This window comes from Bicyclus anynana, chromosome 17 (genome assembly GCF_947172395.1).
Source record: "Bicyclus anynana chromosome 17, ilBicAnyn1.1, whole genome shotgun sequence".
Taxonomy (NCBI): Eukaryota; Metazoa; Arthropoda; class Insecta; order Lepidoptera; family Nymphalidae; genus Bicyclus; species Bicyclus anynana.
Window position 1 is genome coordinate 6,816,812 of NC_069099.1, and position 18,412 is coordinate 6,835,223.

Here is an 18,412-nt window from a genome sequence, read left to right on the forward strand (position 1 = left end):
CCGTAGAATTTACTTTTCGAACCGGTGGTAGAGTACCTACTCTACGTGCTTCAAATAATTGATTCGCATTCTTTAACTTAACATTCTAAATTTTTTTGTGTTTTGTATTAATACTCGTACTTAAAATTACGGTTTGTAGTATGTGGTATCGAACATGTCAATCTATACATAAATCTGTAGAGAGGTCAATTCTGTACATGAAATATATTTCCACAATAACTATCAGGGGTGATTAGTGATCGATACTGATGCCAAAAATGCAATCAGTAAAATTTTTGTCTGTCTGTCTGTATGTTCGTTATAGAAACAAAAACTACTCGACGGATTTTAACGAAATATGTGACAAATACTCCTGGGCAGGTTATAGTATACTTTTCATCACGCTACGATCAATAGGAGTAGAGCAGTGAAGGGAAATTTTGGGAAAACGGGAGAAATTACTCCATATTTTAATTTAGGGAAGGGGTTTGGTAGGGGTAGGGTAGGGGTAAAGTTGAGTCCCTACTTATCCCCTGTATGGTATCAAGGGTATCTGTAGAGTGGGAGTAAGGTAGGGTAGTAGTAGGGTTTTCACGCGGACGAAGTCGCGGGTGTTCGCTAGTACTACATATTAGCCTACTGTTCTATATATATGACGACTTTATTACCCTGAAAACTATTCTCATTCATTCATTCTCATCTATTTTAATAGTATTAGAACAAAGTAAAACAATTTTGCGCCGGATTCACCACCATAGGTGGTGATAGGTGTCGTCCGATAGCTTATTTACCTCTTTTCTTTCAAAATCAGTAAACCATCCCTAACCCCCTATTTAATCGTTATTTTTATACATGACGACATTTTAATTAAACCACCATTTTTACAGATTAAACCGCCTTACAATAAATTTAACCAATACCGTTTTATCGTTCTCTCTATTAGAAATGCGTTAAAATCACACAAACGGGAAAGACAGACCTCGGCATTTCTACAACATTGGTTGAAGATATGAAAAATGACATAAATGTACATAAAAGTTATCAAATCATATAATGAGTACACACCCGCTATGCACAGAAAACACAAAACCGTCTTCATTCTCGTTTTGTTTCACTAATTTGATATTGTTTTTCCAAATTTTCGTTTATATATCATCGGATTTGAGTATTTTTTACAGATAATGGCGAAGTTATCGCTACTTTGCATGGTGATGATGATTGATGGAAATATTTAGATTTTCCACTGTTTTTGTGTTGAATAATGTTTTGTTTAATCAATAATATCACTTTTACGTAAGCACGTATAATGGGGATGATGACTAGGTTTGAATATATTGATTTTTATGATACATTCGGGTAAATAAGGTCAATGTTAACTAATTTATACTTAGAAAGCAAAGATTGTCTGGATATTTGAAAAATAAATAAGATTATAAAATTTCAAAATCTACTAAAAATATTTTATCGTAATTAGATGAAAACTCATACAGTTTTAGCTTCCTTACATTAAATGTGACATTTTTTAATACATGAACTATAAACATAAACGCAGAAATAACAAAGATATTAGTAATTTTGTTTAAACGCCCATACAAATCTAACGATCATTAATTGCCTACGACGTCATAAGAGCGTACCATTTTGTATGTGGCGTTTTTCAGGGATCCGCGGCAGCGCCGAAAATCAGACCCTTTAAATCCCTGTAGCTCCGAAAGTAATGATCGCAGATACCCTGTTCCTTTTACAAAATTCCTTTACTATTAGCGTACTCTTAATTTATATACAATTTAAAAAACTGTCATCAACCCTATTGTATCTATACTAATATAGGTACTGTAGTGCATCAGCTATGTTTACATATGGAAGAACAGGTAGTCTTTCTACAGTCGTACGCAAACGAATTACATCGCTGTTGAGCAGGGTAAGGGGGAGCACCAACACCTTCCTGAAGGTGGTGGTTGACAATTTCAACTGCCCCATATTGAGGCACTGGATACACTCACTTATATGTGCATTGTACTAAGGCGGGGCAGGTATTTAAATTAATTTTAGCTTTAGTATTCATCATTATCAACCCATATTCGGCTCACTGCTGAGGTCGAGTCTCCTCTCACAATTAGAGAGGTTCAGCCAATAGTCCACCACGCTGGCCCAATGCAGAATGGCAGACTTCACACACGCAGAGAATTTAGAAAATTCTCTGGTATGCAGGTTTCCTCACGATGTTTTCCTTCACCGTTTGAGACACGTGATATTCTTTCTTTTCTTAAAATTTCTTAAAATGCACACAACTTAAAAGTTGGAGGTGCATGCCCTGGACCGGATTCGAACCCACACTCTCCGGAATCGGAGGCACAGGTCATATCCACTGGGCTATCACGGCTCTCAATGAGCTTTAGTAGTATTTTGTATTTCGGACTAACATAGATAATAAGCTAATAATTATGAACATGGGTCAATGGCCTGAAATAAACAGATTTTATTTTTATTTTTATTTATAAGAGAGCACCAATAAATTCATTGCCTGTCCACTGTTCAGTAGTTAGCCTACGTGGCTCATGAACACCAGGATCATGAAGTCCTGGATTTGAGTCCAGGGTTAGGCAATGGAATACTAAGTTTCTTTTTCTTCTCCTTGTACTTTTCCTTACGAATTTTCTATTTAAATAATGAAAGCTTATTTCAAATAGGACAGTTTTACCAAATACCTCATTAATACTCGTACACACGAAACCTCCGGAAACCAGGTTTAAAGCCCTTTTAGTGTGAATGGTCTACTCTAATAGTGTACATACAATGTACTTACTACTATGTATTTACTACTAGGTTAGTTACCACTTTTGCTAATTATCAATCCTTTACTATTCAATTATTTCTACTTTTTTTATTCATTACAAGTTAGTCCTTGACAACAATCTCACCTCAAGTGATGATGCAGTCTAAGATGGAAGCAGGCTAACATGTTAGGAGGAGGATGAAAATCCACACACCTTTCGGTTTCTACATGACATCGTACCGGAACGCTAAATCACTTTGCGGTACGCCTAACATTAGAAGAAAGGTTTTCCTTTTTGTTGTTTGTAGCATACAGTCTCTGAAACTACTATGAAAATATGTAGTTAAGAAAATAATAAAACACAAACATTTATTATATTATTTATTTTTGCATTAATCACATAACATTAATAGGGATATACTCGGCCAGTGTTTACTCGATATAATCCATATCTGTAAAAAAAAATTGCACATCAGTACATACACTTCACAATAACAAAACATCTGACAAATCATTATCACTATATATTATTATATTATATCCATACTATGTCTCATTAATCATTTATTGTTTAATTATTATATATTTCGTATGATTTGCCCTTATTAGCCCAGTGAATATAAACCTTTGACTACGATTCGGAGAATGTAGGTTCGTACCTTCAACTTTACAGTAATTAGGTGTCTTACTAATATTATAAACGCGATAGTATGTATGGATGTTTCTTTGGATGTTTGTTACTCTTTTACGTCGCAACTACTCATCCGATTTGGATGAGTAGTTGCGGATAAAATTTAAAACGAACATATATAATAACCTGGATTAACACATAGGCTACTTTTCATCCGGGAAAAATCCATAGTTCCCGCGGGATTGGTGAATAACTGAATTCCACGCGGACAAAGTCACGGGCGTTAGCTTACTAGCTAACGTGTTAATTAATTTATTGAAATACTTTTCAATAAATTAATTAACACGTGTCTCAAACGGCCTGTATACCGGAGAATAATTTTAGTTCTCTACGTGTGTGAAGTCTGCCAATCTACATTGGGCCAGCGTGGTGGACTATTAGCCTAACCACTCTCATTCTGAGAGGATTCTTAAGTCCAACAATGTCCTTATAATAAATATGTCCATAAATTGTATCTGTATGGACTGATTGCATAATTTTTGACGATGTTGGTTACATACAGGCAACGATGTAAAGTCAAGTAACTTAGTGTTCTTGTACGATGCCGCTTAGAAACCAATAACATGTAAGAACTTGATAAACCATACATCTAAGTTAGTGAAGCCAAGTTAAGTAAGTTAAGTACCTACCACTTGGTAAGACCAAGTTACACTGTCCAAATATACACTGTACACAATCTCTACCTGATCGTAAGTGATGATGCAATCTAAGATGGAAGCGGACTAACTTGTTAGGCGTAGGTTGAAAATTCACACCCATTTCGGTATTGGACATTGTAAAAAAAAATAACACAACAATATCAACACCGTATATATATCTTACCCTCTCTTATTCAAATTATCATTGCCCATATGCAAGTAACTTCCACGGCAGTTGTTCGTAGTGACTTGCAACATACTAGAGCACAGTTGACCCACAAGATGGTTGTGGGTAACTGTAGCCGCAAAGAACTGCCATGCTCTGTTGTGGTTGCAGAAATGATCGAAGCAGCCAGGCTGGCTGGAGCCTCCATTGGGGAAGAAGTCGACATCAGCTGATGCTGCCCCTATACCCAGACCGACAGCGCTGCCATCTGTGTGGATAGCTTCTACGTACACTGCGTCAGATGATTTCAGGCGATTCGAGTTCCCGTACCATAGAGGACCAGCGGGATCCAATCCTACAAAATCAAAATTTTTGGTTAAATTTTAAAGGATAAGCACTTTACCTTCGCACACCCTTACCTTCGCCTACATCACAGCTATTCGTTCCCTCCCTTAATATCGTAACCCAACTCAAGACTTCCGCAGATGATTTACGTTTAGGGATTCTTAGTTTTCCAAAGGGATCCCCTGGTCTAGATGGGCTTTCGCCAACACCTTAAGGACTTGACCGGTTCCCTTCTCAATGAAGACAGCAATTCACTCGTAAAGGAGTTGACCGGTCTTGTCAATCTTATGTTGTCTGGCCAGGTCCCCATTGAAATATCATTAAATTTTTAAATTTATAAAATTGAGTTCGAAGTTTGTTTTTGTTCTTCATTTACTCTAAGTTTGCGGTGTTATATCATATATGAGTCTAAATTTAACATGAAATCCCCTAATTTATTTTAGGTTAGCGTGGCAAACTACATCCATCCTTTAACCCTTCTCATTTTGAGAATAGACTTGTGTTTTATAGTAATAGTGAACTGATGAACTATTTGTGTCATTAGTTTAGTGGTTATCCTATGTATTTTCGAATCATAAGCTCCTGAATTTGAGTCCTGAGGTGGGGCATATTGAACCATTATTTTTTCCAAGAAATAAACTGTCAAATTCTGAATGCAGATTTGGGAAGTTTGCAGTGTTCCTTGTCCTTGCCTCCGAGGCACAAAAACTGTTGCTATAGGTCATTATCATTAACATATTCTGATATTAATCATTACCGAGTAAAATATGAACACCATAAGTCCTCCAATGGGCATGTCACATTGTTCGAAGAGTCGGTGGACGTTGGGGTCGCAAGGTGCTGGAATGGCGACCCCGCACCAGCAAGCGCAGTGTTGGTCGACCCCGCACTAGGTGGACTGAAGACATCAAGCGGGTTGCAAGCAGCCGCTGGATGCTGGCAGCTCGAGACCGTTGTGCTTGGAGGTCCATGCAAGAGGCCTATGTCCAGCAATGGACGGACATCGGCTGATAAATCATTATCAGCCGACTTCATCATCATCATCAGATGATGATGAAGTCCTCCAACCACGATATTTCCTTTCCTACAAGGAAGGAAGCCCTATAGTCCTTTCAAATAGGCTAATAATTATAATTATAACTTACCAGTAATACGTGCAACTCTACCACGTAACTCCCTGCCAGCATTCCCAGCCACATGAGCACCCAAACTGAACCCAATTAGATGCATGTTGTTGAAGGAAGCACCAGTGACTCTGTGGAGGAAGTCGAGGAACTGTCCCAGGTTGCGGCCAACATTCGGTACTCCGTTAACTGCCGAGCCGTATATAGCTATGGCCACCGTCCTCCAGTCACACATTATAATGTTCACATCAGTTTTTCTAAGATAAACTGTAATTAAAAAGTGTTATTTTTTACTCATCTGATATTGTAAAATGGTAAACAAAAATATCACATTAAATTAAAGTAAAAAAATATATTCTATGTATAAATAAACTCGTTACTAGAGCTGGATGAACATTGAAATGGGTCAATGACTTATCACAGAACTGATTGAGTGGCTAAAATTACAAAAATTTATAAAACCTCAAATTGAATTTTAATTTTAAGTTTTCGACTAATTATTATCACCATTATCATAAGTATAATATCGAGCCCTAGAGAATACGGGAAATAAACACACGTACCAATAACGTGACGTCCTATTGGTATAAGTTTTTATTTCTTCTTTATTTAACGAGGGTGGTAAAAGTTCAAAAACAATTCAGTACACCCAGAACCATTCAGGCTTACAAACTTGCAAGCTTTACCTCTTTTTAATCCTCGACGCAAAAAGAGGGATATTATAAAGTTGTATATGTTAGTTTGACTTGTCTGTCTGTCTTTCTGTCAGTCTGTCTGTGGCACCAAGGCTCCCGAAAGGATGAAGCGACTTAATTTTTTTTTTATATTTTGTGTAAGTGTTCTTAGACTTGTTTCATGGAAATCAAATGAGGTCTCAAATAAAAGCGCACTGAAAGAGAATATTGATGACTTGATAGAGGGTGTAATAAACCATTTCGTGACCTTCGGGGGCTTTTCAAAATTTTCATTTTTATGTTATTAATATTAGTTTAAATCATTATAAACATATCTTTATCACCATCTTTGACAGCTCCATTGAAGTTTGCGTCCATGTTGTCTAGCCAGCCGTGGATGATCACAACTGTGGGGTTCCTCACATTGAAGTTGGACGAAGTGATGCTGTGAATGTTGTTAATTACGAGCTTCTGAGACGATGTGGGGTTACGTCTGAAATTGTAAGGTAAAATCATATTTTTATTAGTTTTCCTTAAAATTTTTCATGTAAAAGTTATAAATTGGAAAAAGGTAATATTACTCATCGATAAAAACTATTTAATCAATTATCAATCTGTCTTACAAAATTAAAAATAATGTTCTTCATCTTTTGTTACCTTAATTACTAAAATAATTAATTGTCATGAATATTTATCATTGAAATATTAATTTAAATATACTTTAATTATTCAAATTTATAAAGTTTTACAATAATATTAAAACTACGTACCTAAATATCTATAACTACATATTATAAAAATTAAAAAGAAAATATACTAAATTTAAACCATATCTAAAGGCTCAGGCGTCGTAGAATTCGTCCGAATCGACGATCATAGGTAAAGTGCCCAGAAGGCTGGCAGTATTGCCACGTTGTATGGCAATACTAATTCTTTGGCCTAAATATAGGCCAGCCTTCTGGTCACGGGAGGTGTCGATTAAACGCTTTGCAATTTCTTTGTAAAGAAAGCGTGTACTCGGACCCCACGGTCCTAGTGTTTCGACCGCAAACGGCTCAAATATGTAATCTCCGACGAGATTGCTATATTTGCGCCGCTTGAGGGTCTCTGCTGATGCAGCAGCAGCGCCTGCACATCCCATCGTACCAGGAAGATGTGAAGGCGCAAGGGTGTCTACGCAAGTCGCGTCCCACACCAAAGGCCTACCCATCTTCCATGGCATCAGAGACATGCCGTCTGGTCTCTTACCATCGTCACGCGCCAAACCGTTAGGTTCCAAAACGGCTGGCACGCCGGCGGTGACAAGAGCACGACGTATGATGTCGTTCAGGCTAGCGTGCCGCGGAATACGGCCAGTACTCCTACTGCAAGAAAGACCGTGGTGTCCGAGTATATCGACTAGCTCTCCACAGATACAGCGATGCGGAGAAACACACGGAGCGCCTAAGCGAAGGCAGGTGGCGATACGGAATGTTGTGTCGTCCAACAAGGTACCAGTGCTGGACGAAGGAATTGCTTGTAGCCAAAGTCCCGATTCCCATTCTCCCACAGCCAGCAAACGGGCACGCTCCGCAGCGTTAGAGGAGGTACTAATGAGTTCCTCTTTTACCAGTCTGCAGAGCGGCTCATCCCACTGTCTCTGGGAAAATAAATTTTTTGGTAAATCAGTGCTCGGACAAGCTGTTTTCCAAGCATTCATGGCCTCGGTCTTATACGACACTTCAAAATTAACCAGTGTGGATGCTAAAATTTTCCTGGTTAATTCCTCCGTGGCGTGGACCGAGGACAAGAAAGCTGGTAAGCTAACGTCAGAAATTTTGCGAATGCCAATGCCGCCCAAGCGTACTGGTAAAGTCGCCTGTAGCCACACTCGGTCATTCAAGGCCACATTTAAAATTTTACATAGAGAATTTTGCAAAATATTGTCAATTTGTGCCAAAGCTGGTAAGTTTTTCCAAAAATGGGATGATCTTAGACAATGCGTAAATTTGGGGACGAAAAGACAATATCGAATAATAGTAAATGCAGATTGTATAGTAATTTCTAATAATCTGTCTGAAACTTCATGAAAATTTTGAATCTTTTCCTCTATAAAAGAATCAAACCCGTTGTCGAAAATTGGGGACCCAAGGAGGCGCAGGTTCGATTTATTTAAAATTTTAATATTGGGTGTTAAGACGTTGAATTTTGATATTGCCGAAAATTGGTCTATTTTATCGCTAAAAAAGACTTCACATTTGTTGGAGTTTAGTTCTAAACCAATTGATTGAAATTCATTTTTTAAAAAGGTCAGGTCTTTAATAATTGTGTCTAAATCACCTCCTAAAGTCCCATCATCTAAATACCACATGTTTAATTTTGAATTTAGCTGCCGAATTATAGGGTGTATCGCGAGGCTGAAAATAACTGGTCCGAGGGGGTCACCCTGCTGACATCCTACTGCAGATTCCAAAAGTTTGTCTTTATAGAGTAATTTTGTGGGGTACCTGTAACATTGCCAAAGAAATTTAAAAATTTTGGGGGTCTCTAATTTTGTTTGAATCAACAGAGTGTCCCTGTTGACAGAATTAAAAGCATTCCTGAGGTCAACCTTAAGGATCACATCACCTTCGCCACAGCCAAGGAACGTTGATAAGGCATGTATGGCAGCCTCACAGCCTCCTTTGGAGCCAAAACCAAGTTGGAGGGGCTGAAATTTTTCTTTTAGTATGTCGCTGTATTGTCTGCAGCAAATTTTGGCTACCATACGCCTAAAAGTACACCCGACGGCAATGGGTCGAATACCCCCGTCTTTCTTTTGTAAAGCGCAGAGGTTTGCACCATACAAAATGTCAACGATGGACTCGTCCACAGTGCCGGCGAGCATAAGGTTTGCTAAAGCCGTCAACTCCCTCAAAAGTGCTTCACCGGCCTCACCAGCGCTTGGACCTAGAAGGTCTTTTAAGTGCTGGGGGGTTAAGCCATCAAGACCACCAGCCGAACCGCTTTGGAAGGACCAGACGGCTGTAGACACGTCCTTGGCTGTGATACTGAGACATTCCATGTCAGTATCGGGCGGATCCGGGAAGGAAAGGTCATCCTTTGGCATAGGATGCTTACTCTGCAGACCCGCAAGTGTATCTGAAGAGTAAGACGCCACCACGTCGTTGCTGAAGAGGAGTCTAGATGCTCCTCTTATATCACCTTCTCTTAATTTTGACTCTACATAATTAAAAAGTGAGTTCTTGCGGCGCGGAAAATATTTGGGGTCAGAAAGGTGATTAAACGAAAAAGAAGTAGAATTACAGTTTTGTTTAATTTTGGCCGTGAGGGTTTTATGAGAAGAATTATCTCTTGTTACGTGTAAAATCCTGTAAGAGAAGGTGAGTAGTTGCTCCCATGCTTCTTTTGAGTTTTCGCGAGTCACGAGACCTATACAATGGGCTAAATTTCGCGCTACGGAGGGTCTCGCGCCTCGCGGAACTCTTTTTAAGACCGGAATGGAATTTTTCAAATCTGATAATTTCTGCCAAAAGGGAATTTTAATCGGGAAATTATCCGAGGTGGTGAGTATGGGACTAGAAAGTACATTTTGGTTTTTATGAATTTTACCAAAATGTACTTTCAGACCCCGCTTTCCTTTAAAAAACCGAGGCTCACTGCATAAGGAGCAACGCACCAACGAAGTAGAAGGTTGACTTCCACTATCCGTATTGCCACTGCCATTATAACATATATCCATAAAAATAAAACTTACTTACAAAATATGTTTACAATTACTTAAAACCTTTAAAACTTAAAAATAAATAAATATAAAAAAGTTCATTAATGCACAAGATCCCATAGAGCTAACTTCTTAGATCAATGCAGGATCCCGAATTTTCCTTGAAGCGTTGCCATGGAGCCCGCGCATCGCGTCTTGTCAACTGCGACCGGGGCTCCGAAAGTCACGAACTCAGTAGATTAATGGATTATAGAAATATCCAAACCACAATCACATCAATGATAACCAATAATTTATCTGCATATGAATATGAAAGTTTTACTATTTCATTAGTAGAAGTAGATTAGTCATTCAAGCAAATCCGTCGCATAGTGTAGTTACAGGCCGGGCCGTTCACATTCACATCGACCGTTTCAGACAACAGCCCTCGCTCGCCAGCCGGTCAATCGCAAGCAAAATTATTGTGACCGCTTCTATTATAATTTTAAAGCACAGTGCAAGCGTTTTTGCTTTTCTATTATATTATTTATTAGTATTTTCAATAATATTTCAGAAAATAAATGTTTTGATGGTTTGACGTTGTCATGTCATTTTTGTCATTCTTTAATTATTATTTTTGGCACATCAGGTCGTCGTTGTAGATAATGAAAAAATAATTGAAAAATTTTGCTGATTTTTTTGGCTGATTATATTTTGCCAGGAATCTGGTGTTTTTCTTTTTCGAATTATTTTTATTGGTTACTGTAATATCTTGGCATCGGTGATATGCGTAGGAAGATTTTCTACATTTAAACTATTCCTAGAAGCCAAACGAAGAAAAACGAAATGGTAAACAAACCTTGTATAAAGGTGATATTCATTATAATCCAATTGCTTCCTCTCATTGGCTGCTTCAGCGAGTGCAGAGCAAGCTAAAATAAAACAATGAAACATAAATTACAACTCTAGTATATATTTTTTAAATTGGGTACACTTTTAAGCATCAACAGATCAACGGTACCTAAAGGGGAAAGAATCAACACCGAAAGGTCATGGATTCGATCCCCGCCCTTCGAGCAAAACCGGAAAATTTAAAATGTGTGGCAACTCTTTAAAAAACTGATAATACTGATAATAATATTTTCCTTATTATTGTGCTGTGAATAATAAGTAGCTATTGAAAATATTATCTCCAATATTAACTCCATGGTTGAGGCCTGGGAGTCTTAGGTTCAATCCCAGACAAACCTAGTTGGTTTGTTTGTTTGCCGTAATAGAAGTGCAGGTCTTCTATTAACTTCATGAAATAATATAAAGAAGTAGACGAAAAGTTAAATCTTTGCTCTTAAATCTTTCACTTGTCTTAGTGTTGCCAACCCACTTTTCAGTACAGTTTGTAAGCTGCACGTTCACCTATTTCAGCTTAATTCACTTCCCGTTCACAAACGTAAAACACCACTATTCTTTCCTCGCAAGCTTTGTTGCAGGTAAAAGGCAAGAATATATGCGAAATGTAAGACTGAGGCCAAAGAGATCACGCATCCGTATTATGGTGGCTTCTCACGGTGCAAGAAATATTTCAATAACTTAAAAGACTTATAAATTACCAGCGGAAGATCGCGACTTCGCGTGGAATTCAGTTTTTCACAAATCCCAAGGGAACATTGGATTTTTCCGGGATGAAAAGTAGTCGTTATCAACCCATATTCGGCCCACTGCTGAGCTTGAGTCTCTTCTCAGAATGAGAGGATTTAGGCCAATAGTCCACCACGCTGGCCCAATGCGGATTGGCAGACTTCACACACGCAGATAACTAAGAGAATTCTCGCGATGTTTTCCTTCACCGTTTGAGACACGTGATATTTAATTTCTTAAATGTACACAACTGAAAAGTTGGAGATGCATGCCCCGGACCGGTTTCGAATCCACCACCCTCCGGAATTAGAAGCAGGTGTCATATCCAATGGGCTGTCACGTACCTATGTAAAGTAGCCTTTGTGTTAATCCACAGTGAAATCTATTTCCATTCCAAATTTCAGCCAAATCGCTTCGGTAGCAGCAGCGTAAAGGAGGAACAAACATACAAACACACACACACGAACTTTCGCCATTAAAGTATTAGTGTGATTGACCGACAGCTTAGCATCTTTATCTATCATGCTATTGTACCGCTTAGAAAATTCTGAGATTAACTTCAACAAATACACTAAAGCTATCGCACATTGCGATTTGACACTTGATTGAGACGTGATAACCCAGTGGATCTGACCTCTGCCTTCAATTCGGAGGACGCATGTTCGAATCCGGTCCGGAGCATGCACCTCCACTTTTCAGTTGCGTACATTTTAAGAAATTAAATATCACGTGTCTCAAACGGTGAAGGAAAGCATCGTGAGAATTCTCTTATTTCTCTGCGTGGCTGAAGTCTGCCAATTCGTGGTGGACTTAACTTAACTCCTCTCAAACTTAGTTCCCAAGTTAATTTTCCGTGAGCAGTTCATCTTGATGAGACGCACAACTTTTTTATTTACAAAAATTCGTGATTCTGGTTACCAGGTAATAAAAATTTCTGAGCGTCAGAACGAGATAATGAACCACGCAATTTGTAGGATATTGTGGCTGTTAAGTTGTATACATAGTAACAACTTTTAATAACCTCGTTATTGATACAAGTTGAGAAGAGGGGAGTTTACCAAAAGTTGTTATTAACCAGATGTTTTTTACTGATGCTTAATTATTAGCTAAACAACTTAATATGCCCAATGTGGTACAAACTGTGTGGTACATCATCTCGTTCCGACGCTTAGAAATCTTTATTACCTGGTACCCAGTTAGCTACCAGAATCAAGAACTTTAAATAAAAAAGTTAATCGTCTCATCGAGAAGAAGCTTCACGGACAATTAACCTGATTGTAATCAATTGTAAAAACGTTCCACGGATCCCGGGCTACAATCCATAATCTACGTACCATTACAACCGATAATGATGCAAAATTGCTGAAACGAGGAATACGAACCGAACCATCTTATTTCGTGTGAAGCCACCATTAATATTTACACAGAAACACCATCTTTGACGCACACAATGATACAATGCACCAGCAGTATCAAAGAGATACACACCTACCACAGACAATATGAAAAATAGACCCGTCATCCTTCGCACTGAGACGAGTTATTTCTAAACCATATTCTAACAAGAACTCTCCTTATATAAATATCTTATACTTGTCAATTGATATGGTATCGTCGGTAAATTTATTGTTAACGATTAATTTGTATCCTAGGTAATATTTGTATCCTACTAATATTATAAACGCAAAAGAAACGCGAAAGTTTGTATGGATGTATGTTTGTTTGGATGTTTGTTACTCTTTAACGCCGCTACTACTTGAATGATTTGGCTGAAATTTGGAATGGAAATAGATTTACTCTGGATTAACATAGGCTACTTTTTATTCCAAAAAAATCCATGGATTTTCGAGATTTGCGCAACCTGTTGATTTTGATGGTATGTGAATATTTGTTTCTCTTTCACGCCTCGGCTACTGAACCGAATAACCTGAAATTTGAAGTAGAGATAGATTATAGTCTGGATTAACACATAGGCTACTTTTTATCCCGGAAAAATCCATGGTTCCCGAGGGATTTGTAAAAAATAAATTCCACGCGGACGAATTCGCGGGCGTCCGCTAGTTATCTATAACGGAAAATGAAAAATTCTTTCAAATATATTTTAAATCTCCTGCTCTTTTTGTTTTTTTTACATTATAATACCTAATGCATTACGTGACGAATACAGTATGTGGTGATAAAAAAATAATAATTAATACATAACGATTATAATATTAAGACCTTATCTTAAATATTGTAATCGTTTGACCATGGTCAATAAGTCATTAGCACTTGGGCAAAACAAAAGCATCCGAAGTAAAATAGACTAATTCACTAACTTCGACGTATGCTAGAAATCAAATACGAAATTGAGATTCTGTATAATAAATGTCATCCGGTGCTTACTGGTGGATATCATAGAGTACGTAGATGGCATTTTGTCAATTGATTTGATGTTTATTTTATTAGGTTGATAATAAAGACCAATATAGTGAATAGGCCAGCTGATACACGACTTTCATGCACATTATCATAGACAATAATTATCTTGAAAGAACCAAAAACATCATAATGATTTTTATTGGTTCAACTTACTTAGTTGAATAGAAGATATTCTTAGGTATATATCATTCGGAATGAAACTTTTTTCTATTCAGCTATTGAGGTTACAAGACATGCAAAAGGCACAGAAATCTCACCGGAGAATCTCAATCTTGGAGAGCACTAAGAGTAACAGGTCATAAGTTGTCGTAGAATTCATAAGGTAGGAAATCCACTGGATGCGGCAAACTTATCTAAAGCAGAAAAACTAAAACTTTGACTTAACTTAAGCTTCAACTTTCCTGAAACATCAGGCTCTAAAAAATAAAATAAGAAAATATTACATTGTTTCATACAAGCTTTAAATTTTTTGTAGTATATAATTAAACAATAAGTAATTATAGCATTATAATATTTCTTAATATTAAAAATATATGCAAATTAGAATTTGACTTTTTATATTATTATTCGTAATACTTTCCTTATAAAACTGTTTATCTGTATTATAATGTTGTTCTTAATATTATAAGATAACAACTTCTACAATATATAATTTCACATACCTACTATTAAGTTAACTTAATTAAATTAGTAAATTTAACTACGTTTCAATATGCTAGTATATTTTTTTCTGTAAATGTGGTGTAAATGTAACTCTTATTCATAAAGTAAATAATTAAAATAACTTGGTAGTTATTTTATTTACTACTTCTGTGTATTAAACTTTTGTATATTATCGCTTCCTTAGTCCAGTATAAAACCTGCCTGCAGAAAATCTCACGCCAGATGTGTATACATCTGGCGTGAGATTTTCTAGTGAACTCGTAGTTCTTGGAACACCTACAAATCGATACGGCTCTCGCCTTCTCAAAATCTTTCGACTATATCGTAAAAGCAGAATCACTATTAAAGCGTGATATATAAAAACGATGCACGATTTTCTTCGGTTTCGGTCGTAAGTTACTACCCTACCTAAATATTTTTGAATGAAGTACAGTATGTAATCAATTAGCTTGGATTCATTTTTATTGCATGTATTGGGCTCATAATGTCGAGGCGGCTTATAGACGGTGAAACTAGCACGGTGTATAACTTTCACTCCCAAATGAACGTGGACTTTATTATGGTAACCATAGATATGTAGATTTATTAGGAACATAACTCTTTGACAGGGTTCCTAATCCAGAGACAGACTGTAAGGAAGTATTTTACTGTGAAGGTTATTTCTGCCAAGTTGAGTTATAGGCTGCTGAAGGTTATGGTGGCAGGTGAAGTTACAGGCACATGACCCGTATCTCAAGGTGATAGGCAAAAGCCCATACATTCTGCTGCGTGTTCCTTGAACGCCCTATAAAGTGTTGCTTTGTTAAAGGCGATGTCGTCATTAACATCTGTCTTTACTAGAAACAAATCACCGTTAATGAGTGAGTAGTCAAGCAGTAGCTAAAAACAGGGTTTGTACAAAATTCATGCAATACAGACATTATTGGGTGACATTATCCCAACAATAACTAATATATTCGCAATACGCGGCAACTGCTTAGCAATTACTAGGTTCGCCATCATTTGGACGGGACTAAAGAATTATTATTATAAATGCAAATATAAATTTGTCTATCTGCTGCGCTTTCGCAAGTTACTAAACCGATCATGATGAAATTATTCTAAAATTCATCATTATCAAACAAACCCCGAAAATGGAGGATTATTCATTTTAGATGGATCATAATTTCTGCTGTGAGTGGGCGCATGAATATCAAACATGCGTATGATTCTGAGGGTTCAAAACAAATCCTGAGCGTCGCGAAAGTTTCATAGGTTTCATGCTCTAGTTTTAAATTAACAAATTCACTTACGCCTACTATAGTAACTTTTTAACAATGCATAAAATAAACAAAACGTTCATGTGTTAAAAGTACCATTGTGTAACCTAATTAAATAAACACTGTTTTTTAAGTAATTAATTATATTATAAAGAGATTTTTTTTCAAATTCAGAACTCGTGGCTGCCCTAGTATTGAAACGAGATCATTATCAATGCATAACTGCGGTGTCTCGATGTCCCATTCAGCCAAATATCACAGTTAATAATTGAGTTGATTTCCACCCAAGAGAGCCAAAATTTTCAGCCTCTCTGAATTTAGACATTTCTTACGTAGTTATTTCTACATTTTTTATTTAAATCTTATTTATTTTTAATTAACATTGTAGATTGTTGGAAGCTACCATATAGGTTTATCCAATTCAGGCAGTACTCGTAATTGTATTAATTAAAGAATACCTGATTTTCACTCAAATGTATTTAATTAAAACATCAATTAATTTAATCAAAATATTTCATTCAAAATAGTTTTGAGCACCAATGTGGTGTTCATAATTATTTTGAAACTCTGTGAAGGTTGAGAACTTAATTTCCTACATGCTCGAGGTTATGATTTTGATTCCAAGCTCGGGTCAATTTAGGATTTTTTTATCGTTTAAATTCGCTCTTCACTATTTTGATATCACCAGAGCCTGTAGCCATATGGCACATCGATTCTCTTTCTACAAACACTAACGCTGCGAAAACTAAGAAAATGTATAGCGATAAATCCGATCGATAACTTGATCACGTGATCAGTCGATACCGAATTCCATTCCCATTCATGATTAAATTTTCGAAGCGCTTACGATCGTAGGAAGAGAATCGCCGTGCCACATGGCTACAGGCTCTGGTGATAGCAGTCTCGTAAAATAAAAAAATGCCTTTTAAAAATCTAATCCAATAGAATCTAGCTCGTAAAACTAGCATCAAGTAACATTAAACGCAGCGGGAGATCTAATATAAAAACTATTACGACCGGAGAATAAAGACTATTTTTCCATCTAAGCCCGTTATATTCGTATCTTTAGCAGTTTTTGTCGGATTTCAACTCGAAGTAGTGCCCCAAATCTGTTGTATTAGCGAAGCAATTTGTTGGTACGGTCTCCCCCAACTTTTCTAATTTAAACTGTTGGTCCAAGCGTTCGATCTTCGAGAAATGTCGTCTGTTCATTCACAATCATGGCTCAAAATCGATGGTTTGTCACGAACTGAGACTGTCATTTTCATCTCATGATGTTTATCATACCAACTTCAAAATCGTTTCCTTAATAAGGCTTACTAAAAGCATTTTATAAAGTTCAAAAACTCCTACTTTTATTCCGTAGGATTTGGTTTTTTCATTATCTTTGTTTTACTTATTTGTAAACATTATTACTTACAACAAGTGTATCGCCGAGTATTATATTATAAATGTAAAAGTAAGTCAGTCTGATACCTTTACACGACGGCCACGGCCGGCTGGAACAATTAAGAAAACCTCAATCAGCCCAGCCGGGGATTGAACCCAGGACCTCCATCTTGTAAATCCACCGCGCATACCACTGCACCACGGAGGCCGTCAAAGCTTATAACAACAATAACTTTCGACAAATATAGCTTAACATTTTATTTGTACACTTTTCTCACATAAATAATTTAAATAAGCTTTATCATAAAGCCCGTGAACCGATCTTCGAGCAAAAGCCGCTTTAAGACGCAGTAGGTACTGTAACCATTGTATTCATCAGACGACCTGCAGTAGAGCAACGGACCGAGATAAGCTTTGAAACCCTCCCATTAACAAAGGAAAGGGCTTTTTGCTTACAGTGCCACATAAATTGAGTGTTATTACGACGTCGGCCAGACTGATGAAAGACCAGCTTAACGTCTTCAGACTTGTGAACAGGCTTAGGTTAAAATAATGGAGGACTAATGAGTCTAGACAAATTGCATCTAGCATTTTCCCTTGATGATATCTAAATACGTGCGGCTATAGCAATTTTGTCAAATTTCATGAAATAAGGGTTGGTATCGCTTTTTTAATTTATTTTTAAGCTATTGCACAGCATTTTAGCGCGGTGACCGAATCGAGAAATTCCGTAACGAAAATAAACCTAACATCCAAGCACATTGTGACGATATCATATCGACTCAACTGGACAAGTGGTGTGAAACTCAGGGGCAAAACTTATTAAACCAAAGTTCGATTCTAGCTCAACGTAAAGACCTAATACTTACCCAAAACACATTTTTTTATTCTTTTCTAAAAAAAAGAAAATACTGCAGAAATAAAATAAATAAATTAGCTTTACCGCGGCAGTCCCCGAGTGCAACACGTA

The 18,412-nt window shown here is 37.1% G+C and overlaps 1 protein-coding gene across 1 annotated transcript; it reads right to left on the reverse strand.

Moving 5' to 3' along the window:
- Positions 1–4,264: 4,264 nt before the first annotated feature.
- On the reverse strand, positions 4,265–11,002 carry LOC112045421 (pancreatic triacylglycerol lipase-like). The gene is made up of 4 exons (XM_024081585.2): positions 10,935–11,002; positions 6,738–6,886; positions 5,741–5,986; positions 4,265–4,605 (listed from the first exon to the last, which is right to left on the reverse strand). Exons 2-4 carry the CDS (start codon positions 6,769–6,771, stop codon positions 4,265–4,267), a joined length of 621 nt encoding a protein of 206 aa, XP_023937353.2. The 5' UTR covers positions 6,772–6,886; positions 10,935–11,002.
- Positions 11,003–18,412: the final 7,410 nt, after the last annotated feature.

Bases quoted from the DNA above. Each gene is read 5' to 3' on its own strand.
- LOC112045421 (XM_024081585.2), bottom strand. From the start codon at position 6,771: ATGGACGCAAACTTCAATGGAGCTGTCAAAGATG. The intron at 5,987-6,737 runs GTGATAAAGATA...TTTTAATTACAG, and splicing joins CAATGGAGCTGTCAAAGATG to TTTATCTTAGAAAAACTGAT. The intron at 4,606-5,740 runs GTAAGTTATAAT...TTGATTTTGTAG, and splicing joins TAGAGTTGCACGTATTACTG to GATTGGATCCCGCTGGTCCT.